At 43.6% G+C, this 26,215-nt stretch overlaps 1 protein-coding gene across 4 annotated transcripts in view; it reads right to left on the bottom strand.

The window, feature by feature from the left end:
* CENPC (centromere protein C) overlaps positions 1-26,215 on the bottom strand; it is a 526,811-nt gene that overhangs the window by 142,186 nt on the left and 358,410 nt on the right. For 3 of the 4 annotated variants that reach the window (XR_003856588.1, XM_029600831.1, XM_029600842.1), the window contains 2 exons: positions 19,449-19,547; positions 3,777-3,931 (listed from right to left, as the gene is read on the bottom strand). Coding sequence is in view for 3 of the 4 variants with exons in the window: in XM_029600831.1 (XP_029456691.1) it covers positions 3,777-3,931; positions 19,449-19,547 (254 nt within the window). In the remaining variant the exon portion in view is untranslated. The remainder of the gene's footprint in view (positions 1-3,776; positions 3,932-19,448; positions 19,548-26,215) is intronic. The other variant, XM_029600850.1, reaches the window with a different exon arrangement.

The raw sequence follows: 26,215 nt of genomic DNA, 5'->3' as shown, positions 1-26,215 counted from the left end.
CTGCTCCCCAACTGGAGAGACTGTCATCCGTGGTGACTACCATCCACTGTGGGGTCTGAAGAGGCATTCCTCGCAGAAGATGAAGCGAAAGCCATCATTGCAAGTCGGCGATGGTAGAGACCGAAAGCGGGAGAACCGTGTGAAACTGTTCCGACACCGGCTGCCAGCGGATAGCAAAGCTCTCTGTAATGGTCGCATATGCGCCCAGGGGACTAGTTTGATGGTGGAGGCTATAGATCCCAGAACCTGGAGGTAGTCCCAAGCTGTCAGAAGCGGAAGCGAGAGAAGATTGCGCACCTGGTCGATAAGTTTGAGAGCCCGAGCGCGAGGTAGGAACACCTTGCCAGAAATTCCAACACCTGGGAAGACTGAAGATTGATTTTGGGAAAGTTGACTATCCACCCATGAGAGATGAGGAGAGCTAGGACCCGATCAACAGCCTGCCGGGCAATGAGTCTCCGACTTGGCCCGCACGAGCCAGACATCCAGATAAGGATGGACCAGGACTCTTTCTCGCAGCTGCCACCACCACCATGACCTTGGTGAAGGTGTGTGGTGGCCAGACCGAAGGGTAATGCCTGGAACTGAAAATCCTGGTTCAGGATGTGGAAGTGAAGATACTTCTGACGGTCGTGGCGAATCGGAATGTGTAAGTAGGCCTCTGTCAGATCGAGAGGCAAAGTATTCGCTGGGATGAACCGCTGCAACGACCGCTCTCAGAGTCTCCATGCGAAAATGCGGCACCTCGAGGACCCAGTTGACCCTCTTGAGGTCCAAGATCGGACAAAAAGCACCCTTTCTTTCTTTGGCACTACAAAGTAGATGGAATACTGGCCTGCGCCAAGTTCCTCCTCCGGAACTGGGACACAATGGCGCCCAGTCTCAGGAGCCTGGTGAGCGTTTGGTCCACCGCAAGGAGAGACTACGAAGAGGTCCGGTAGATCTCGAGAAAATTCTAAAGCGTAACAGTCTCGGATAATCTCGAGAACTCACTGGTCCGACGTGATTTTGACCCATTCCTCGAGAAACAGGGAGAGACGACCACCTAGATTGGGAACCGAGGAATGGGTCGGCCGAATTTCATTGGGAAGTGGGCTTTGGGGTGGTACGCTGGGAGGCCCACTTGCGGAAGAGCCTGCGACCTCGAAAGGGCTGGGACCAAGATTGAGACCAGGAAGAATAACCTCTAGAGGAGCCACCTCGCCCTCGAGGAGTATATCTACGTTGACCCCGGAACTGGGAACGGGAGGGCACAAACGCCTGAGATTGTTTCGGTAGGTCCTCAGGCAGCTTATGGACCTTGTTTTCTCCCAAGGAATTAATAAGCTGCTCAAGGTCCTCTCCGAAGAGCAACTTACCCTTAAAAGGCAGCGTGCCCAACCGTGCCTTGGATGACGGGTCTGCTGACCAATTGCGCAACCAGATGAGCCTTCTGGCGGATACCGCTGAGTCCATCGCTTTCGCCTGGACGCGGAGAAGGTCATACAGCATATCTGCCCCATATGCAATGGCGCCTTCCAACCATTCAGCCTGCTCCGCCTCTGCAGACGGGAGGTCCTGGGTGCCGAGCAATTGTTGAACCCCCCTAAGGCTTGCCCGCTGCATGAGACTGCTGCAGATAGTCGCCCAAACTCCCAAGGCCAGAACCTCGAAGATACACGTAAGATGGAATTCGAGCTTACGATCCTATACATCCTTCAAGGCCGTCACACCCACCACTGGAATAGTGGTGTGCTTGGTAACAGCGGAGACGGAAGAATCCACTGTGGGAATTTTCAGCATGTCCAGGCAGTCCTCCGGGAGGGGATAAAGCTTGTCCATAGCCCTCCCGACACGGAGCCCCGCTTTGGGAGCTTCCCATTCCCGAAGCAGTAACAATTTGTGCATAGGGAGAAAGGGAAAAGCAGAAGCCGGAGCCCTGAGTCCCGCCAGGACTGGGTCCATGTGCTTTGGCAGCGCAGCAGTCAGAGTATCCGCCGGGGGCCCCTCAAACCCTAACTCCTGAAGAACAAAGTGAATGAGGGGTTCCAATTCCTCCCTCTGAAATATACGGAGAACCCGGGGATCATCCCCTTTCCAGGTGGGGGGGGGAGCTTCCCTGCCAAATCCATACTTGGATCCGGAGTGATCAGGGGAGTCGGAGGATCAGGAAGGGGAGGGACTCCCGGCACTCGGACCGACCCCTGCACCTCCGGAGCGGGCGAAGGGGCTGGCCGAGGGAGTTTGGCCGGTAGGGGACCTGGGGAAGGGTCCTCCTCCTCCTGCAAGCTGGCCAGGTAGGATATGTGCATAAGAAGTACAAATTCCGATGAAAAACAGGGCCTAGCCTGGCCGGAGGGGGGTGGGGGAGGGGGTCAGGGACCACATCCTAAGGACGCACAGGGCTCAAATCGGGGGGAGACTCCACAAAAATTGACTCCTCAGTGCCGAGCAGCCCTGAATCGGGAGCTGCTGAAACCCCCAAAATGGCCGCCGTTCCCACGGTTTGCCAACCCGGGAACGGCCTTGCCATGTGGTGAGAAGCGCAACCCCGGGCTGGTTTTGTTAGCGCTGCCGAGGTGGGACCTTCCTCACCCGGCAAACATGAAGAGCTGAGCCCTTCGCGCGTCGAGGGCTCACCACAAGCAATGTGATCACGGCATACTGTGTGAAGAAGAGCTGCGATCTTCAGCAAACAACAGCTGATTCCAAAAACTTAGCTGCTGGCAGGAGCGGAGGCAGAGGAACGAACCCTGCATGCTCCTCTGTTCACAATACCCTGACTGCCGGCTTCTGGATTCCTTTTTCTTTCTTTTTTCCCCAAAAACTGAGACACAGGGAAAATGCCTCCCGAGTGCAGGGGAAGAAAAGCCTCTGAGCCCCAAGGCAGCCAGGTAAGGGGGGAGTGATTGGACCACCAGTTTCACCCCACCAAAAGATCACTGGGGAAAAACAGGGCTTAGGCTATGCCAAACACAAGGGGCCAAGCCCCCCTAAGCACCACAAGAGCCAGGAGACAGAACTGTCTCCTGATAGAAAAAAACAGACAGAGCCCAAGTCTCTAATTTCCCTTTTTTTTTTATAACTCAAAATAAATTACTACTTGCTTGATCCTTAAGAAAGAAAAGTACCCAACAGGAAAAAGGGCTGACTAGCTAAGATCAGGGAACCACAGGTTGAGCTGATCCATCTGCTGGAGACAGACAAATTCTGAGGGGCTGCAGGTTAGGGTCTGTCCTGATATAGGATACCCTTTTAGTTTGGGTCTGTCTCCATCTGCTGGACAGGAGGCTCAACCCACGGTCTGGACAGATTCGGGTACGTACGGGGAAAAAGTGATTATGAGAATGAAAAGCCTTTGCATGTGGAGAGAGCTAGCATAGGAGTGAGAAACCTGGGTGTGTGTGAGACACAGCATGAGAGTGAGAAGCCTGTATATGTAAGATAGAACATGGAAGTGGGAAGCCTGTGTGTGTGTGTGTGTGCATGAGAGAGAGAGAGAGAGTGTTCGGGAAGGTGACTTTTTCCTTTTTATTCACCATTCTCTTCCTAATAATTCTTAACCTTTTTGTTTGCTTTTTTGATTATACAATCTAAGGGCCTGATTTACTAAAACTTTTCTTCCATTCTGTCTCTATGGGAAAAATGCTTAGTAAATGACCCCCTTTAGTTTTGCTTCAGTTTTAATCCATTATTAATTTCCTGTTTTATTAATCATGTATAAAACATCTACTTACAAACAATTTAATATTTCATAATGCAAAGAAATGTTGAGTGCTTTGGCAAAATATACTTACTACAGTATCAAGATACACATACTGAAGGCTTTTCTCCACCATTGGTCCTAATATCAAATTGCCAGAAGAAAATGTTGGCATATTGAAGCATTTAGTGGCACCCATTAAGTCCAGTTTATTGTGAATTACACAGTTCTCTGTAGTTTTAACACACACTAAAAAAGAAAGCAAGACAGTAGTTTTATTGTGCATATTCAAATGAACACAGGAAAAAGCCTAACTTTTCTACTGAAGTGACCTGCAAGAGGAACATGTCAATCTGAAACTTCAAGTTACTTGTTTATATCTTTTCTATTATACATTATGATACAAATTAAGAATTTGATTTGCTTATCGATTCACTGAACACATCTTCTGAAAACTGGGGCACAGCATCTGACAAGGTATGTAATGTACCCAACCAGAATACACAGATTTTAAGCTTACAATTAAAGCCTTTTATGTGTTACTGCATCTTAAAAATATCCTCACTTCATTAGAGTTACATATCTCAGATAGTTTAGGCATTTTAAGTTTTCTAACTGTGGGATATTAAAGGAACTGCATGACTCAAAATTTATATAGGGTTCCAAAAATCTTTTGTCTCTAGATCACCACCAACAACGCTTGCTCACGTTGACATTGGTTGAAAGACACTACAATCAGAGTTGCTTTGTTGGTCTGTGTGAAAACTGGCATTAGTCTCAGTTAAGTTACTAGCACAAACTGCCAATACAAAAACAGTTACTATTTGTCATTTTTTTCATTCCCAGAATTGAGAGCAAAGACTAAATGACCTACACTCCACTAGACATGGCTCCTACAGAGTAAAACTGAAGCATATTAGCAGGACAGTGAGTAGGAAAATTGCACTGCTGCAGCCTGCACTTTACGTATTCTCTGGATAAATGGACAACTTAAGCTTCTAGAGCTGTCAATATGGCACAATTCAAGAGAACTAAAATTTTCTATGAAAATGATGGGGTTTTCAAATAATTTGGGTTTAAAAATTTCTATCTGTAAATGTTTTCTTTAAAAAAGTAAAAACTTCTCCAAATTACCCTATTTAATATGCAAGCATGCTATATATATATATAGTATTTCTGAGATGTTACGATATTCAGGAATGCCACAATGTACTATACTGACAGTGGCTACAAGAGTGACCAAAACAGTGTTTATAATAATATAATCATTAAGGTACACAGCGCCAACCCATCCCACCTTTAACTTTTCATGCTCCTGATTAGTCAAATGCGTCTCTTGCAATAAGACAATTGAGGCTTTATTTTGCTGGCTAGCTGTAAAATATGCTTTTGTTTAATTGGGGAAGAAATGCCTCTAACATTGAAGGGGAGGCATGTAACTTTGTTGGTCATGGCACTATCCCCAAAGGAGCAAAAATGTAGTACCTGGGAAGAGCCACTAGACCCAAGCATCAGACCCATGAAAAACAGACCCAACAGAACCTATAGGGAAAAAAAAGCCAACACTTACAGCAGAGTCACCCCCGCTAGGAAAATCTAAGATGTGAAATTGTAAGAAGAACCTGCAACCCATATGCCTGTTTATTCCCCCCCCCCCAACCCCCCAACGAAACAGAAATCCACTGAAAAGCCTTAAGCCCATCCCACTGTCCCAAACATCCCAACCTAACAGGGCAACCATAAGAAGCCCCAACTGGAACAGTAACCCCCAGCCCTTCCCCCTGGATCCAAAACCCTTCAGATGGGAAATAAATCAGGATCTAAGGGGTGGACCCCACAAGCTGCAACAGCAACCCTCATCCAAAGTACCCAGACTTAAACTAGGGCATTACCCCCCAGAAACACTAGGACAAGGAAAAAAACAAACAAAACCACCCAAGAGCCCACACCTCCGTGGCCTTCCAACCTCCTCTGCCTAGTCCCCTTCAGAAAAACCCAACCTAAACCAGAGGCCCCATATGGACCGGAAAAGAGGTAAGCAACAATACCAATCATATAAAGAGGGGAAAAAAAGCATGGTTAACAACCTGAAAAAGAGAATGAAAGTGAAAGATCAACCTATCCCCATATGGCATACATTGCAAAGACCCGGAAAACTGATGGAGGCACAGCCATATGACCCGCCACCTCCAGACTGGGAACAGCGCAAGCATCGGTGTGAGAAAAGTCAAGTAAAAAATGAAAAAAACCCCAAAAACCAGGAAAATCCCCTCACGAACCACAGGGGTATTGCTGGGGCACACATTGTTAAGGCTCCTGCCCTTACTCCCACATGCGCAAAAAAGCACAACCGACTTCACTACGCTTACCAAAAATATTAAAAGCACAGGAGCAGGAAGGAAGAAAGGTGGGGCAGTCAATAGGAGCAGAAGTGCACTGTTCCCAATCAGGTAATAAATGAATGAAACAGCAATGGCCACAACGGTCACGTATGATTGAGAAAAGAACACATTCAAATCAGAGAGGGCAGAACCCCATCCAGCCCCCCAGACTTGCACCCCCCCCCCTTCCCAGAAAGCTCCTGTCATCTCCAAAGCCCAACAAGAAATAGAAAATGCAATGGACATAATCCCCACCCCACCCCTCCCCCCACCCAATCCAAACCCCTGCCAGAATCACCCAGTTTCTGCTAACCCGAACACAGGCCACAACTACCCCCAGGCAGCCAAAAACAGAAAGATTACAGTCTCTCAGGAAAAAAGATAACACAAAATGCAAAAAATTATAGTGAAAAGAACACTATGGGAAAAACAACAAACAAGCAGAGAAACAGTCAAAATTCAAGTATCTCACCAAGGAGCAGGAGGAGTAGCCTAGCTATGAACCAGGAGACCAGGGTTCAAGTCCCACTGTCGCTCCTTGTGACCTTGGGCAAGGCACTTTACCCTCCATTGCCTCAGGTACGAACTTAGATTGTAATCCCTCTCGGGATAGGGAAATATCACATCAGTTTACATTCAGGTGTGGGTATGTTAGACAATGTCGGTATATAAAAAATAAATAAATAAAAGATGAGGTCAACTGCTGATTCCTCATCGGTCCTGCTTCCCCCACCTGCTCCAAGTAGCAGCAAACCTCTGTAGGAGAGTCCAAAAACTTTGTTGTGTTTTGCCCCTTTGTGCACCCCTTCGTGCAGCCTCTGAGGACAGAACAGAACTGATCCAACTTCTACTTAAAGTTCCCCTTGTTCTCTGGGTATAAACCTGTTTCGCCTTTCAAGTCTATAGGTTTCCAGCTCCAATCCAGGTAACTCGTGCAGAGGAGACAGGAAGCGATTCTGGGCATTCATTTTCATTTGGAATACAAATTTTTCCTAATAGCATCACAGGACAAGGATCCAGACACCATAGTGTTTTCTTCTGACTTTCACCAACTGCCTCCTGATCAAGTCCAGCCTCTTCTAACGCACATCTTGCATCATCTTACCAGCCCATATCTTCGATCAGCACACAGCCTACAATCATCAGAATTCATCCTACCCTTCCATCTTCTCCAGTAATCTCTCAGCTGTAACCAATAATCAACTTCCACACTATTACTGACTTTCAATTCCCTCTAATTAACATCCAACATTTCATACTACTCATTCTAATCTGTCTTACATTCTTTTTAGCTTCTTTTAGCAATCTATCAATACTCTCTACCATACAATCAGATCAATATGCTACCTGGATTCCCAATCCCCATACATCACCACTTTTTCAATAGTTCACACTTCATTCCAATCATCAGGAAACAACGTAAACCTCAAACTAAACCTCTCCCACAACATTACAACCGTCATCAAAGGCTAATCCCAATAATTATCTCACCAATCACACAATTCCTAGGCCTCTCTCTTCTATCTTTAACTCTATTTAACGCACAATCGCTTTAAAAAAAACCACACATCTTAAATGACTACCTCACTGAAGCAAACCCAGATATCTGTGCAATCACAGAAACCTGGTTGAAACCCTCAGATTTAGTGCTATTAAACCAATTACCTATTCAGCTTTATGATTTGTTCTCCATCCCTAGACCTAAAAGAAGAGGAGGAGGTCTGCTCCTGGCAGCCAAGAAAGGTCTAGGAATAACATTACAACATTCAAATACTACTTTAAACATAGAGCTCTCTGTCTTCAAATCTAATCATTTACAAATTGGCCTAATCTATGCTCCACCAGGAACTTTAGACTCGGACCCTTCACCTGTCATTGAATTCACGACCAAATATTTCAACCCAGACATACCTGCCATTTTATTGGGAGACTTCAACTTACATGTTGATGCTTCACCACAATCCCCAAACTGCGTTACCCTACTATCGGCTCTCAGCTATATGGGATTCTCACAAATTATTAAAAACCTACACACAAAGCAGGTCACACTCTGGACCTTATTTTTATCAATCAATGCATCTCACTCCCATCTACAATCTCATGTTCACCTGTGCCTTGGACGGATCATCAAATCATCAGCACGACCCTCAAGCTTTCAGAACACCTTCCTCTTTCGTTTCCAAAAACCACTATTCAATACAGAAAACCTTGTTCTTCAGACCTTCTCATCAACCAGCTCTCTAATGATTTATCTCAACTCGATCTTTCTAATGCAACTACTGCCACCACCTCATGGTGCAACATCACCAAAAAGATTGCAGACCTAACCTGCCCTTCCATCACAAAAGTTGTACAACCCTCGCCAGATAACAGGAAACCCTGGTTCTCCCCAGAACTTAAGCTGCTTAAACAAGAGCTAAGAAATAAAGAACACACATGGAGGAAAAACCCATCTCCCACTACATTAGCTATGTATAAAACCTCCCTCAATGCCTACAGGATCACCATACTTAGAACAAAGAGAGATTTCTTCTCGAAAAAAATGCATCATTTCATTTTTGATTCAAAAGCACTATTCTCTTACGTTTCAGCCCTCACTAAACCATCCCCTCCTACTATCCCTGATGATCAAGCGCTCAACAAATCCTCTGAACTAGCTGATTATTTCAAGGAAAAAATTGATAAATTGATTGGCCCTCTCTCATCATCTAGTTCATCTCCCCCACTCCCGCTCTCTACCCCACCTCAATTAAATACGACTCTGGAATCTTTCGAGACTACATCAGCTCTTGAGATAGAAAACATTCTCAAGAAAATGAAACCGTCCTCTCATCCATTAGACACAATTCCAACCAACCTTCTCATCGCAATAAGGAACACCATATCAAAGCCACTTGCAGACATCATTAATTGTTCTCTTTCCCAAGGTCTAGTTCCTGACCAACTTAAACTAGCTATTCTCAAACCTTTACTAAAAAAACCGAACTTACCGACCACAGATCCAGCCAACTTCCGCCCAATAGCCAATCTGCCAATGATCGCCAAACTTATGGAAAAGAGAGTCAATAAACAGCTATCCGAGTACCTGGAAGAAAACTCTATTCTTGCACCTTCCCAATACGGCTTTCGTAAATCATTGAGTACGGAATCCCTACTTATCTCTCTTACCGACACTATTCTAGCTAACATGGACAAAAAACAACCACATCTCTTGATACTTTTAGATCTCTCTGCGGCCTTTGACACTGTCAACCACTCATCTCTTTTAACAGGTCTGGCAGACATAGGCATTAAGGGTACAGTTCTCAGCTGGTTCAAGTCCTTCCTGACAAATAGACAATTTAAGGTAAAAATAAACAACAAAGAATCTCATCCGGTCCCATCCAACCAGGGGGTCCCTCAAGGTTCCTCTCTCTCCCCAACCCTTTTCAACATTTATCTCTTACCTCTCTGTCGACTACTTTCTAAACTAAATCTAACCCACTACCTTTACGCGGATGACATCTAAATACTCATCCCAATCAGAGAATCTCTACACAAAACTCTGATTCATTGGAACAATTGCTTGCAACAAATCAATCATCTTCTTGCTAGCCTTAACCTTATTCTTAACAACAACAAAACCGAGATCCTAATCATCAATCAGGACAACAACAACAAGTTGCTAAATCCAGCTAACCCACTCACTGCAACTATTCCTTTATTAAATCACTCTCCGCAGGTACGAGACCTAGGCGTCATTCTAGATGATCAGCTTAACCTTAAAAAATTTATAAGCACCACTACTAAAGACTGTTTCTACAAGCTACAAGTCCTGAGAAAGCTGAAACCTCTTCTTCATTTCAATGATTTCCGGTTGGTTCTTCAAGCCATTATACTATCAAAAATCGACTATTGCAATTCGCTTCTCTTCGGCCTCCCAATCTCATCCTTCAAACCCCTCCAAATGCTACAAAACTCTGCAGCTAGAATCCTTACAAATACGAATAAAAGAGATCACATCACTCCCATTCTCAAACTTCTCCATTGGCTTCCAATTAAGCAAAGTATTCTTTATAAAGTGCTCACAATAATTCATAAATCAATTCACAATATATCCCCTCTTCACTTAAGCACCCAACTACGTCTTCATTCTTCAGCTAGACCCATCAGAGGAGCATATAAAGGCACTCTCTATGTTCCCTCAACAAAATCCTTGCTTCATAAACGTACCATATCTACTGCTGGACCCATTCAATGGAACGCGCTCCCGCCAGATATCAGTCTAAGACCTGCCACTCTACATTCAAAAAGAAACTTAAAACCTGGCTCTTTAAACAAGCTTTTACAGGACCATAAGCACTTTTTTCCCGACAGCCAGCAAGAGTTCCTCTTCCTCATCATCGCATCATCATCATCGCATTCCCCAGGTTCTATACTTCTACTTGACTCTGTATCCAATCTCTTGCTGCAGGTCTCATGTGACATCTACTGTTTTCCTTTTATGTTTCTTTTTGTTTATTCTGCTAAATGAGACTTGTTAGCCAATACGTTTACATTACAATGTTAATTTTGATCTAGTTTACCCTGTTCCAAGTTCCTTAACCTTGTTCTATGTAATGCCTCTAGGCAAAAATTTATGTTCTGTTTCAATGTAAACCGATGTGATCTGTATTTCATACAGGAACACCGGTATAAAAAAATCTAAAAATAAATAAATAAATTACTAAGGGTGACCCGGAGACGCGCTGACTAAAGCGGCGTATAGGCCATCCCACGTTTTTGCAGCTCCTTGACAGGGCCGTACTCTGCCCGCCGCTTCTGTGTGGCAACAGAAAAGTCCTGAAAGAACATTACTTTCCTGCCTTTAAAACGAAGATCGCCAAGTTACCTATCTCCCCTCCCTCGCCCCCCAAGCATACTCCCGATTTCCCCCTCCAAACCCCCACCCCAGAACCCTACATTGTAAATAATTTACCTGTACATAATTTTGCTTTATATACAAGTATTTAATATTTGTACATAATTTATCATTACTTATATTTAACAATTTTATTACGCGTATCTATTTGTACAGTTTTTCCCCTCATTGTCCCCCTCTTCCCCCTGCCCAGTTCTCTTATCAGTTTCATTGTAAAGCCCCGTTGGCCAGTTTATGTTTCATGGAAACCGATGTGATGTTTTCTTAACGAATGTCGGTATACAAAAATTTTAAATAAATTAAATAAATAAATAAATAATAAGTTTGTGTGCCTCAACACATGGATCTTATCGGGAAATCGATGCACTTGCATGATGAATGTTGCCGGGCAGTTGCCCGGCACTGGGGGGGGGGGGGGCCGCACAAGAGCCCGATGTACTTATGTGATCTTAGTTCAGCCTCCTTTTTCCTCCAGGCCCAAAGTTTAAGGAATCCAACACAAAAAACGCTTTCGGGTTAGACCCCTCCTCACCCTCCAGGAATCCAACTAGCTGGATATTTTGGCAGCGCCCACTATTTCCAAAGCTACTGCAAGACGTTTATCTAACTTCTCAACCTACTACCCTCAGTGGTGGACATCTTGACCTCCTCCATTTGCGTTTCAAGGCCCTCAATCTGAGATGGGTTATCCTGCAGAGTCGCAATCAAATCAGCAATCTTCTCCACAACAACGGCCAATTCACTGTTGATTGTAGAGGTAAGCTTTGCCGAGAAAGCCTCAAACAGCTGTTTCAGCTACGTATAAGCGTCAACGGGAGAGATCAGGGCCAGCCATTTCTCCTTTGCTGCATGCTCCTCAGCTTCATCCCCTCTACCAGTGACCGCTTTGTTTCCGGATTTTTGTGGTTTCGGCGGCTGATCAGCCCACATCGCTGGAACAGACTTAGAAGGCACATCTCTAGACATCATATAAGTGCCTAGCAGCTAATTTTTGATGTGGATGTAAAACTATAAAGAATTAGGGGTCTAGAGCTCAAGCAGGGCACGTCCGTTCACATGCAACTCATCATCATATGACCCAATCTGATTAGTTTTTTGATTGGGTAACCAGATAATTAGATCAGGAGTAGGCACTGGATGTAGTGTACTTAGATGTCAGCAAAGCTTTGAAAATGTACCACATAGAAGACTCGGATCAACTGAAGTGGTGAACTGGATTAGAAACTAGTTGAGGGACAAATAGCAGAACAAGGTGTTAAATGGAACTCATTTTGAAAAAAGATAGTAAATGGAGTGGCTCAGAATTTTTGGGGCTGCCTTTGTTCAAGGTTTTTGTGAGCAACACTGCAAAAGGGATAGGAGGAAGTGTCTTTTTGTGGATAATGCTAAGATCTGCAGCAGAATGGACATGACTGAGGGAATAAGTATCAAAAGAAGCAATCTAAGAAAGCTTGAGGAGTAGGCAGCTAAGTTTCAATACTAAAACAAAAAAAAAATTAAATTATGTATTTTAGGTACAGAAATCCAAGGAAGCACTACACATTTGAGGGTGAGTAACCCATGTACACAGTAGGAAAAAGACTTTTGGATGATTATATCCAATGATTTCAAGGTAGAGAAAGTGAGGCAAGGTGATGGCCAGAGCCCAGGGATGATAGGGAAAAGTATAACTAGGATAATGAATCGAAGTTGCTTACCTATAACAGGTGTCTTCTATGGACAGTAGGACAAATTATGCACATAATTAGGCAACATCACTGCATGGTCCTGAGCCACATGCGGGCTCTCAGAGGCCAGATAAATCAAAAAAATCTTTCAAAAAATGTGTGGGAACTTCTGCACCACTGCTGTGTGCCTTTCAAGTAGAATAATTAGAAGTTTCATCTCTATGGAATGGAGGATGGGACTGGATAGCTGGTCTGTCCTTCTGTCCACAGTGAACACCTATTACAGGTAAGCAACTTAGTTTTCTCCATGGAAACAGGACAAGTCCAACCACACCAGTGGGACGCCCAGGCTAAGGGTTGCAATGAAATAAATACTTGTTGGATACAGAATAGTTGCAACCCAGTAAACAAAGGCTTCAGAGAAAGTTGAAGATGTTACTTAAATAGATTTCTCAAAAATCCTTGGCCATAGTTGTTTGTACGAGATTCTCATTGAGACAATAATATTTGGTGAAAATATGAATAGAAGACCAAGTAGCTGCCTTACAGATTTCTGGTACTGAAGCCAAACAGATGAGCCACAGATGTTGAAGTTGCTCTTACATGATGTGCTTTTACTTTGGGTCATAAGGTGTTTTCCTATAAACATGTAATAATGGGCTATACAGCTATGCAGATAAAGTCTGTTGCTCAATTGGAAAACCTTTTCTCAATAGCAAATACAGTAACGGATGATTTTCTGAAAATTGTTCTAAATAAAAAAGCAAAGCTCTGCTGGTTTTTAGTGTTAGCTAATTGTATTTTTTTCTTGTTTTGACTGTTTATGTATGTTTTATTATTGTCTAATTTTATGGTATAAATAATTTATAACATTTATTATTATTTTGCTTATCTATACTGGACAAATTTGTTCCAAAGTTGTGGACTATAACAATTTTAAATAAATAAAATAAATACAGTCCAGGGAAGGAAGAGCTGCTTCTGCTTTAAAAATGTGAGGTTTTAGAAACTAGCGAAAAATTGAATTTTACTGAAATTGAGACACTGTCTTTGGTAAAAACTTAGGAGGTGATTTTCAAAGGTGTTATGCACGTAAATGTAAGATTACTGTTGTAGCAATTTTCAAAAGCCTTTACTCAAGTAAAGTGAGGTTCTGGAAGCCAAATTTAGGCTCTTAGGTAGACAACCTAAATCCAGAACCTCCAGGGTAGCATTCTCTGAAATGCTCCCTGTTCCACGTGCAGGTCACCAGAGGCAGGCAGAGCGCCGAAGTCTCAATGTGTGGATAAGACGATGGTGCAAGGAAGAGGGATTCAGTTTTGTTAGGACCTGGAGAACCTTTTGGGGAAGGGGGGGAGTCTCTTCCAAAGGGATGGGCTCTACCTTAACCAGGGTGGAACCAAACTGCTGGCGCTAACCTTTAAAAAGGAGATAGAGCAGCTTTTAAACTAGAAGAAAGGGGAAAGCCGACAGTCACTCAGCAGTGCATGGTTCGGAGAGAGGTATCTTCAAAGGATACTAATGATGCATTAGAATTAGGGCATCCTGACAGTGAGGTTCCAATAATAAGAAAAGTAGTCCAAGTGCCTGTAACTAAAAACTCACCTGAGCTAAAAAATTCTAACTTATCCCTATCAATTAAAAAGCAGAATGAAAATACAAACAAAACACAAACTTTGAAAAGTTTGTATGCTAATGCCAGAAGTCTAAGAAGTAAGATGGGAGAATTAGAATGTATAGCAGTGAATGATGATAGACTTAATTGGCATCTCAGAGACATGGTGGAAGGAGGACAACCAATGGGACAGTGCTATATTGGGGTACAAATTATATCACAATGACAGAGAGGAGCACCCGGGAGGCGGTGTGGTACTTTATGTCCGGGATGGCATAGAGTCCAACAGGATAAACATCCTGCATGAGACTAAATGCACAATTGAATCTTTATGGGTAGAAATCCCTTGTGTGTCAGGGAAGACTATAGTGATAGGAGTATACTACCGTCCACCTGGTCAAGATGGTGAGACTGACAATGAAATGCTAAGAGAAATTAGGGAAGCTAACCAAATTGGTAGTGCGGTAATAATGGGAGACTTCAATTACCCCAATATTGACTGGGTAAATGTATCATCGGGACACGCTAGAGAGATAAAGTTCCTGGATGGAATAAATGATAGCTTTATGGAGCAAATGGTTCAGGAACCGACGAGAGAGGGAGCAATTTTAGATCTAATTCTCAATGGAGAACAGGATTTGGTGAGAGAGGTAACTGTGGTGGGGCCACTTGGCAATAGTGATCATAATATGATCGAATTTGATTTAATGACTGGAAGGGGGACAATAAGCAAATCCATGGCTCTCGTGCAAAACTTTCAAAAGGGAAACTTTGATAAAATGAGAAAAATAGTTAGAAAAAACTGAAAGGAGCAGCTACAAAATTAAAAAGTGTGCAAGAGGTGTGGTCATTGTTAAAAAATACCATCCTAGAAGCACAATCCAGATGTATTCCACACATTAAGAAAGGTGGGAAAGAAGGCAAAATGATTACCAGCATGATTAAAAGGGGAGGTAAAAGAAGCTATTTTAGCCAAAAGATGTTCATTCAAAAATTGGAGGAAGGATCCAACAGAAGAAAATAGAATAATGCATAAACGTTGGCAAGTTAAATGTAAGACATTGATAAGACAGGCTAAGAGAGAATTTGAAAAGAAGTTGGCCATAGAGGCAAAAACTCACAGTAAAAACTTTTTAAAATATATCCGAAGCAGAAAACCTGTGAGGGAGTCAGTTGGACCGTTAGATGATCGAGGGGTTAAAGGGGTACTTAGAGAAGATAAGGCCATCGCGGAAAGATTAAATGATTTCTTTTCTTCGGTGTTTATTGAAGAGGATGTTGGGGAGGTACCCATACTGGAGAAGGTTTTCATGGGTAATGATTCAGATGGACTGAACCAAATCACGGTGAACCTAGAAGATGTGGTAGGCCTGACTGACAAAATTAAGAGTAGTAAATCTCCTGGACCGGATGGTAGACACCCCAGAGTTCTGAAGGAACTAATAAATGAAATTTCAGACCTATTAGTAAAAATTTGTAACCTGTCATTAAAATCATCCATTGTACCTGAAGACTGGAGGATAACTAATGTAACCCCCATATTTAAAAAGGGTTCCAGAGGCGATCCGGGCCACTACAGACCGGTTAGCCTGATTCAGTGCCAGGAAAAATAGTGGAAAGTGTTCTAAACATCAAAATCACAGAACATATAGAATAGGGATGTGAATCGTTTTTTGACGATTTAAAACAGTCGTCAGATATATTTTAAATCGTCAAAAATCATTAGAGCCGCGATACAATAGCAATTCCCCCGATTTATCGTCAAAAATCGTAAATCGGGGGAGGGCGGGAAAACCGGCACACCAAAACAACCCTAAAACCCACCCCGACCCTTTAAAACAAATCCCCCACCCTCCCGAACCCCCCCAAAATGTTTTAAATTACCTGGGGTCCAGTGGGGGGGACCCGGCACGATCTCCCGCTCTCGGGCCACGGCTGCGTTAATAGAAATGGCGCCGGTGGCCCTTTGCCCTTACCATATGACAGGGCAAAGGTAGCGCCGGTGCCATTTTGGTTCCTGTCTCCCGACATCACGAGTGCAGGAGATCACTCCTGGATCCCCGCTGGACCCCCAGGGACTTTTGGCCAGCTTGGGGGGGCCTCCTGACCCCCACAAGACTTGCCAAAAGTCCAGCGGGGGTCCGGGAGCGACCTCCTGCACGCGGGCCGTATTGCCAATATAAATATATAGGCCAATATAAATATACAGGCAAAAAGCAAACCTACCATACCTGCTGGAGGGACACAGACCTGAGAAGAGCGTCCAGACACTGAAAACACCAGAAAACCGGGTAAGAAAGTTTAAGAAAAAAATACTTTTAAAGAGCAGACTTCCAGCACCTCGCGGCAACTAACACCGCAGAAAAAAGGACTGAAGGGGAACCCTGCGTGGACGCAAGGATAATAGCATGCTGGGCATACCGTGTGCCAGTCAAAGTTCTAGAAACTTTGACAAAAGTTTTGCATGCCATACTCCATCTGATATCAACCATCTGTGAGGACTACCATCCTGCTTGTCCTAAAAGAACAGGGCTTTCGATTCTCAATTTAAAATTCTCTTTCCAAGTTTCACAGCAATCCCCATAGGGAAATGCATGTCCACCATCTGCTGGAGATAGAGAATACTGGCAGGCTGGGGACACTGCAGGAGAATATATACTGTGACGTCAGTTTGCTCCATCTCCATCTGCTGGCAGGGCAGCATAATCCACTGGTGAGTCCATCTGTCTACATGCTAGGAAATATATTTTAAAAAGAAGGACCAAAAGGGCATATCCCTGAGGAACTCCTGAATGCAATCAGAAACCAGTCAGAACTGCCTTCCTTGGCATTTATCTTTTGCTGTCTCTTGGTTTGGCAATAGTTAAAATCCTATCTAACAGTGCCCAAAATATCAATCTTCTTCAATCTATACAAAAGAATCTCATGATCAACTGTATCAAATGCGGACAATATGTCCAGCATAACAAGCACTATCTCTGCTAATTTTCAAACACTGCCAATGAAAACAAATTATAAATCTTAAAAGCATACCTATTTGAAAATGTTTTCACAGAAGTCCCAATAAACAAGTAGGTGCTCATATAGCTATGTGTCTGGCATGCTATACACTTATGTTACCGGTGTGGCAGGAGTTGCGCAGGTGGCTACAGGCATTATTGGTGAAAGAGGATTGGTTCAAAATCAAGCACATCACTGTGGAGGGGAGGAGCCAAGATGGCATCAGAACGCTAACACTCGACGCTTTTGTTTTTTCAGTTTTATTGCCGGCGAAAAGGAAGGGGAATGTCAAAATCTTTCCTTTAGACCCCCCCTACACTTTCTGGGCAGCAGACCATACAGCAATGTTTGGCAACAGCAACAGTTGGGCCAGGAGGTCCAGCTGCCGAGGAGAGCTCCCCTCAGCTTTGGAAGAAGTGTCCATGAGCCCGTTAGATTTTTATTTATTTATTTTTAGATTTTTATATACCGGTGTTCCTATATGAAATAAAGATCACATCGGTTTACATTGAAACAGAACATGAAAATTGCCAAAAGGCATTACATAGAACAAGGTTATGAAACTTGGAACAGTGTACATAAGTTCAAAATTTAACAATAACGTTGTAACATTGATGACCAAAAGATAAAGGAGAAAAAAAAAAAAAAAAAGACTTAAACAATTAAGTTGACAGGTCTTATTGAGCATAAAAATTATAACGTATAAGTGAGAAAGTCTCAAGTGTCCTGCAGCAAGAGATTAGATACCGAAGTAGGTAGTGGTATGGAAAATGGGGGTTTGTGAAGAAGATATGTTCTTGCTGGTTGGAGGGGAAAAAATGATGATCATGGTCCTGGAAAAGCTTGGCTAAAGAGCCAGGTTTTAAGTTTTTTTTTGAATGTCAGGCTTCCACTGCAGGAGCGAGAACGCCTGCAGACGCTGACCAGCCAGAGCCTCGGAGAGGTTGTTACTGAGCTGTGCCCTGAAGGAGCGACTGCAGGGTGCAGATCCGCACCAGAAATGCTAGAAACCTCAACCGGAGATACGTACAGGCTACCGGCTGAGGGAATATCTGTTGGTGGAGGAGAAGGTGAGAGGCTGAGTTCAGCTCAGATACCCTTTACTTTGATCCCAAAACCAGCAACAGTAACGCTTGAATCAATATGGGATTTGGTTAAAAATATGGGAAATGCGGTAACTGACTCTTCCATGAAAATATCGGTGTTATCGCAGCAACTAGAAACAGTGTCAAAAAAATAATCCAGTGCAAATTCAAGAAAACCAAGAGAAATTTACTTGTATTGAGGAAGAACTGAGGATGATTAAAGGGGTGCAAAGTTCCCTTATTCAGGATGAAGACACCCTGAATAGAAGGACTGAATACACAGAAAATAGATTAAGGCACTTGAATCTACGTTTCTTAAACTTTCCAAAGGTGGTGGGGGAATTAACGCGTATTACTTTGAGGAGGTATTTCTTGGAAATACTAGAATTTTCTTCAGATCAGACTCCCCCCTTGGATAAGTTGTATTTTTTACCAACTGGCGTGAAACCTCAAGTGCAGATACAAGCTGTGGATTTGGAAAATCTCACTGATTATTTGGAGTCTTCACATTATAAAATCTTAGAAAGGGCCACACCACTGATTACCTTTTTGACTGATAACAATCTGGGTACAGTCATGAAGTATTTTAAAAAATCTAATAGCCTATTTATGGGTCAACCAGTGAGAATTTTCCCCGATCTATCAAAGATGATCCAGGAAAGAAGAAAAGGTTTCTTAGCCCTACGACAAAAAACCCTGACCTTAAGGGCCTCTTTCTTCTTAAGATATCCAGCTAAATGTTTGGTGAAGTTGAGAGGAGATAATTTTGTCTTTACTGCGCCGGAACAGTTAAGAAAGTTCATTGATTCAAGGAAATTGGGACCAATGTACTGACATAATAAATATGTAATATGTAGCAGTTTATCCTATGCTATTTCTTATATTTGTTTCCTATAATTCTCCTTAAATATGACTCTCTCCCCAATAGCTTGGGGTCTAAAGGATACATAAGATGTATTAAGAATGTGTATTTCTTTGTGTATTATTAGTAATTTCCTATTTCTGTTTCATGAGATGTATCATGTTACTTAAGCAAAGATTGATCTTTGTGATATATTTTGAAATCAATAAAAAAATCAATAAATAAAAATCAAGCACATCACAAAAGAAAGCCTTACCCACTGAATACAAATCATTAGTTACTGGATTCATTAAAGCTGCTGGTTTTGATGGTGATGAAATAGGTTCCACACACCCATCTTCATTTATAAAGCAATCTGTTAAAGGAAAAAAAAAATCAGGTTTTTTTTTTAAATTTTCAATTAAGCCCTTTTATATGTCAAAGCCTAAGTCTCAAATGACAGAATAAGTAAAAATCAACACTGACTTTCTAATTCAACGAGTATGGAATCACAAAATGAGCTCTCCAATACTTAAGACAGTTTTTACCCTGAAGAACTCAATTTGTACTTCAGAGGTCTTAAGCCATTTTCTTTAAATGTTCAATTAAAATAAAGGTTTAGACTAACCATAGAAAAAAGATCTTATACGTGACTGATCATAACTGAATGCAGTAGAAGCAAAGTATAAAAGCTAAAACAAATCAAAGAAATTTAGTTTGATAGCAAGGGAAAATATTTTTTTCACTGTACAGAGAAACAGACTACCATCTGATTTAAAAAAAAAAAAAGATACATTCTACTGCAGTATTTAAATGCAAACCAAACATTCTTAGTAGTTAATAAACTGAACGCATACAAAGATGGACAGATGAATCAACAGTAAGTATCTAGAACACTCAAGGGTTGAATAAGAAATATATCATTAGTCATTCGAAAACATTATATGATTAATACTGACAAAATTACACATAATTACACTATTCTTATTAAACTATCACAATCAACAAACAATGCCAAACAGCTGTGTAGACACTCAGGTTGAAAAAAAAATGGGCTGTTAAATTTAGCACATTAAAACACTTTTTAAACAATGACCTGAAATTGTCCTCTGCCTTCCCCACATACATCCAAACTCACCCCCTCATGGCAGTAGCTGAAGGAGTAGCAGGATCATTTCAGAAAGGCAGGGGCATTATTTATCTAGAGGAGTGGGTAATGAGAGTGCCCAATGGGAGCAGCACTGACCAAAGAAAAACTTGAGGATAATGTTTATAGTACACATTCTGGCCGACGCAATATTCGCACGCGTTAAACGGGAGCTCCATTAACGCACTCCAATCCACCTCTTCCTGAAGCCCGATTTAATATTCAAATCGGATGTTGCAGTAAAGCAGAGTTGTTTACCTGTGACAGGTGTTCTCCTAGGACAGCAGGATGTTAACAGGATGGGTGACATTATCAGATGGAGCCCGGCACAGAAAACTTTGGTCAAAGTTCCTAGAAACTTTGGCACACTGAGGTTGCCCAGCATGCCACTATCCGTGCGGCCATATGGGGGTCCCTCTTCAGTCTTGTATCTTCGTGAAAAAAGATGAGCGAAAAAAATAAAACAAACAGATGGAGAACCCAACTCCGTGGGGTGGCAAGTGGGTTTCCTGAGGACTAACATCCTGCTGTCCTAGGAGAACACCTGTTACAGGTAAGCAGCTCTGCTTCCCTCCTAGGACAAGCAGGATGGTAGTCCTCACAAATGGGTGAATACCAAGCTATTAGCTGCTCCCGGCTATAGCAGGACCAACAGCAATTAACTACGTGCCAACGGCCACAACAGAAGTGCTGAGGGTGAAAACAGGAGGCAGCAAAAACCAGATACTGAGCCCTAGGTAGGGAGAATTGGGTTCTTATGCTTGGAATAGATTAACAAGGACAGACTGGCCAAAGATACTGTCATGTGGACCATCCTTGTCTAAATAGTAATGGGCGGCAAACGTGTGTAGGGAGCTCCACATCACAGCCTTGCACATCTCAGCAATGGGGACCACATAAAAGTGTGCCACCGATGTGGCCATGGCTTGAGTATGCCTTGATGCGGCCTCCAAGCGGGAGGCCTGCCTGCTCATAGCAGAAGGATATACAGTCCACCAACCAGCTGGACAGGGTCTGCTTGTCCTCTGCAACACCAAGTCTGTTTTTATCAAAGGAGACAGAGATGCCTGGGCTGCCTCTGGGCTGCCATGCACTCAAGATAAAAGGCAAGAGCACGCTTGCAGACCAGGCTGTGTAGAGCCCTTTCACCCTGGTGGAAATGGGACCTCGGAATGAAGGTGGGCAAAACTATGGACTGATGAGATGGAAATCAGTCACCTTAGGTAGGAACTTAGGGTGAGTGCGTAGAACCACCCCTGTCATGAAGAACTTCGTATAGGGCAGATATGTCATTAACGCCTGAAGCTCACTGACCCTGCGAGCGGAAGTGACCGCAACCAGGAAAATGACTTTCCAGGTGAGATGTTTAAGCTTGCAGGAGCGCATAGGCTCTAAAGGAGACTGCAAGAGCTGCGCTAGAACCATGTTGAGGTCCCAGGACACAACAGGATGAGGCAGAGGGGGCATTAGTTGCAACAGGCCTCTCATGAAGCAGCCCATCAAAGGCTGCACAGAAATGGGTGCGCCATTTTTCCCCTTGGTGATAAAAACTGATAGCACTCAGGTGAACTGTAATCGAGGTGGTCTGTACCCAGACTCCGAGAGGGACCAAAAATAGTCCAATAGTTGAAGAGTGGGGCACGAGAAAGGGTCTAGGCCTTTCACGTCACACCATACGGAGAATCTCATCCACTTCAACTGGTAAGACTTTCTGGTGGAAGGCTTTCGGGAAGCCACCAGAACCTGCAACATTATATGAGAGGTCAAGGGACTGCAAGACTACCCCTCTCAACATCCAGGCAGTGAGGGGCCAGTGACAGGAGGTTTGGGGACGCAATCTGCCCTGATCCTGCATGATCAGGTTGGAGGAGGTGCCCAGACGTATAGACTCCCGGATCGATAGGTCACGCAGAATGGGAACCAAACTTGTTGCAGCCAGTATGGGGCAACCAGAATCATGGTGCCCCTGTCCTGCTGGAGCTTCACGAGAGTCTTCCCCACCAGCGGGAGCGGAGGATATGCGTACAGTAAGCCCTTGACCAAAGACTGATCAAAACCACTTTGTGAGCCAGGCGATCCTGGAATACCGAGAGGGCATACCTGATCGCTCGCAGTTCCAAGAAATTTATCTGACAACTTGCCCCCTGCTCAGACCACATGCCTTGTGTGTGGGCATTGCCCACAAGTGCTCCCCAATCAAGGTGGAGGCATCGGTGGTCAGTACCACCTAGGGGGATGTTGCTTGGAAGGGGAGGCCCCGCTCCAAGTTGGCCAGTCCATCCCACCAGGCAAGGGAGTCTCGAAGGGGCGAGGTGACCTGGACTGGTGTTGAAAGGTCCTAGGTGGCTTGGAGCCATTGAGAGCAGAGTGTCCACTGCGCCAAACGCATGGTCAGTTGGGCTACCAGAGTGACATGAACTGATGCTGCCATGTGGCCTAGCAAGCGGAGCAGTACCCGGGCAGTGACCATCTGAGTCAGTCGGATGGAGTGTGCCAGTGACGCCAGGGTCTGAGCACGGTTCCCTGAGGAGGAACACTCTCGCCAGAGTTGTGTCCAAGAGAGCCCCAATGAATGCTAGCTGCTTGGATGGGCACAGAAGAGATTTGGGGAAATTGATTACGAACCCTTGACTGTAGCACCTTGGCCGTCAAGCGGAGAGCACTCTCCTGTGTGGTGCTCCTGATGAGCCAGTCGTCTACGTAGGGGGAACACCTGCACCCCACTGAGGTGCAGGTGTGCCCCTACCATGGCTAGGCATTTTGTAAAGACCAGAGGGCTGAAGCCAGGCCGAATGGCAGCACCTGGTACTGGAAATGTCTGTGGCCTAATACGAAGTGGAGATACTTCCTGTGAGGCGGGAATAACGTTATGTGATCGTAAGCATCCTTCAAATCAAGAGAGCAGAGCCAATCTCCTTTTTGAAGGAGAGGAATCAGGGTGCCCCAGGAGACCATTTTGAAGCGTTTTCCCTGTAAGAACCTGTTTAGGGCTCTGAAGTCGAGAAAGGGGCAGAGGCCGCCTGTTTTCTTTGGTAACAGAAAATATCTCTAATAGAACCCCTGGCCCAGGTGAGAGTGGCAAACCAGAAAAAAATCAATGTGCCACTGCTACAGCGATTATAACTATAATCAATAAATCATGAGCTGTTGCTCTATCGCTGGAATAAAGTATATTTTCTTAATAAAGTGCATTATTTCTTTTAAAATTATTTAAAATAAAAAAATTTTTAATGACACCTACTATATACCGTGTGTGTGTGAATTGATTAATTGTTTATATGTTATTTGTTAGTAATGTAAAGGAATTGGAGGAAAGTTTCATATAAATTCGTTGGTATCTCCACACCACGATTATGTGGTGTTATAATCATTAACTATCCCCCTCCTCCTATGTGAGTTTTTTTGTAAAATTTTTTTGCTAAGAATTACTTCACCTCTGTAACCTCTTCCGTGTAATGAGCATCAAATAATTTATATACCATAACGGTATTTTGTACCGAGAGCTCTGGACTCTTTACTGTGAACTATAAACTGTGAGGAGTAAGATTCAGACTTCCCTTTAAAATGTTGGTTGTGTTGTCCAATTTCAAACGATGGTCCCGACACAGCCGATCCGTGTTTCAGACTGATTGTCTTTCCTCAGGGATGTGGAGCGTTATAATGCAACCAACTTTTGGAGAATCTGGTTGAACTCCGTTGAAAAAAAGTCCTCTACCGATCTTGTGTAGATGGCTCTTGACGGAGTTGCTCTAGCTCCGTCGCCGGAAGAGTGATTTGTGTGTTGTTGCTGAACCCTTTATATATGTCAGCAAAGGAGCAGAATTTGACCAATGACCGTGTAAAAGCTTACTGACGTAATCACGCCGACCTGAAGGAGAACTTGTGTACGAAGTAACCAGACGTGCTCTCCGACCTGACAGGAGACTGGGTATTATGCTCGCGTTAAACTCCCTTAAACGCCATATTGATGCGACCGGAGGCCTTAACAAGACGCCCTGAAATGATGACTATGCTTTTAAAACAAGTGCCGGGGATATTAAATGATCGCTAGAACTTTTTGTTATAATAAAGAGTTCCAATTTAGGTCATCATTCATTCCCCGCGGGGCTGATGTATTTAGGGTAAAAATCCATAATCATGGTGCGGAGACACCAACGAATTTATATGAAACTTTCCTCCAATTCCTTTACATTACTAACAAATAACATATAAACAATTAATCAATTCACACACACACACGGTATATAGTAGGTGTCATTAAAAAATTTTTTATTTTAAATAATTTTAAAAGAAATAATGCACTTTATTAAGAAAATATACTTTATTCCAGGTGAGAGTGGAGCATGGATTCCACTGTTCCGGTCTTTAATAAGGCAGAGAGCTCCAGCTCGAGAGTTTCCTGATGCCCACATTGGTGGTGATGGAGAATCCACCGAGACTGCCCTGAAATTCAGGTGATAACCATATTGTACGATGGCCAGAACCCAGTGGTCTGTGGTAATAGGAGGCCAGCAGACCGCTAAGAGACACAGCCGGCACCCGACCGCTGGGTAGCGGTACGTGGGCACTGCAAGTTGGCCTCCACTATCTCGCCTCCAGTCAAAAGCCCGCAGCAGGACTGGGCTGTGGGGCTGAGAGCACGCTGTTGGCAAGGCCGGCACCTGGCCATAGAGTATGGTGCCCTGGCGTGGGAAGCTGGAGGATAGTATCTCCTCTGGCAGCAGCAGGACTTTAAAGGTCCATGACGCAGAGACTAGAGTACGGAGGATAGTGGGTCCGAGGAACTGGCTGAAAGTTGCTGCAAGGTCTCATGATGTTTCTTGAGCTGAACAACCGTGTCCCTGAAGAAATTTTCTCTGGTACAGGGAAGGTCCACCAGCCTTTCCTGTCCCTCAGGCCGAAAGCCCGAAGCCAGGCCATATGCCGGGCGTTAATGTCCACAGCAGATACACTGACCACCATCTCAAAGACATCATAAATTGATTTCACCTCTTGTTTCCCAGTCTCCAGACCCTTTTGTATGATCCATCCAGGGTCCTTTGCTCTCATAAGAACATAAGAAATTGCCATCTAGGTCAGACCAAGGGTCCATCAAGCCCAGCATCCTGTTTCAAGCAGTGGCTAATCCAGGTTACAAGTACCTGGCAAGTACTCAGAACTAAGTATATCCCACATTACTGATGCTAGTAATAGCAGTGGCTATTTCTAAGTCAACTTGATTAATAGCAGATAATGGACTTCACCAAGAACTTATCCAAACCTTTTTTAAACACAGCTGCACTAACCACATTCCCTGGCAACAAATTCCAGAGTTTAATTGTGCATTGAGTGAAAAAGAATTTTCTCCGATTAGTTTTAAATGTGCTACATGCTAACTTCATGAAGTACCCCATAGTCCTTCTATTACCCGAAAAAGTAAATAACCGATTCACATTTACCTGTTCTAGACCTCTTGTAATTTTAAAGACCTCTATCATATCCCCCTTCAGGCGTCTTTTCTCCAAGCTGAACAGCCCTAACCTCATTAGTCTATCCTCATAGGGAAGCAGTTCCATCCCCTTTTTCATTTTGTTCGCCCTTCTCTGTACCTTCTCCATCATAACTATATCTTTCTTGAGATGTGGTGACCAGAATTGTACACAGTATTCAAGGTGCGGTCTCACCATGGAGCGATACAGAGGCATTAGGACATCCTCAGTTTTATTCACCATTCCCTTCCTAATAATTCCTAACTTTGTTTGCTTGTTTGACTGCCACAGCACACTGAGCTGTCAATTTCAAAGTATTATCCACTGTGAAGCCTAGATCTCTTTCTTGGGTGGTAGCTCCTAATATGGAGCCTAACATTGTGTAACTACAGCATGGGTTATTTTTCCCTATATGCATTACCATGCACT

The sequence above is a fragment of the Rhinatrema bivittatum genome, chromosome 1 (assembly GCF_901001135.1).
Source record: "Rhinatrema bivittatum chromosome 1, aRhiBiv1.1, whole genome shotgun sequence".
Taxonomy (NCBI): domain Eukaryota; kingdom Metazoa; phylum Chordata; class Amphibia; order Gymnophiona; family Rhinatrematidae; genus Rhinatrema; species Rhinatrema bivittatum.
The sequence above is the reverse complement of the archived record's forward strand: the minus strand, read 5'-3'. Positions and strand labels throughout refer to the sequence as shown.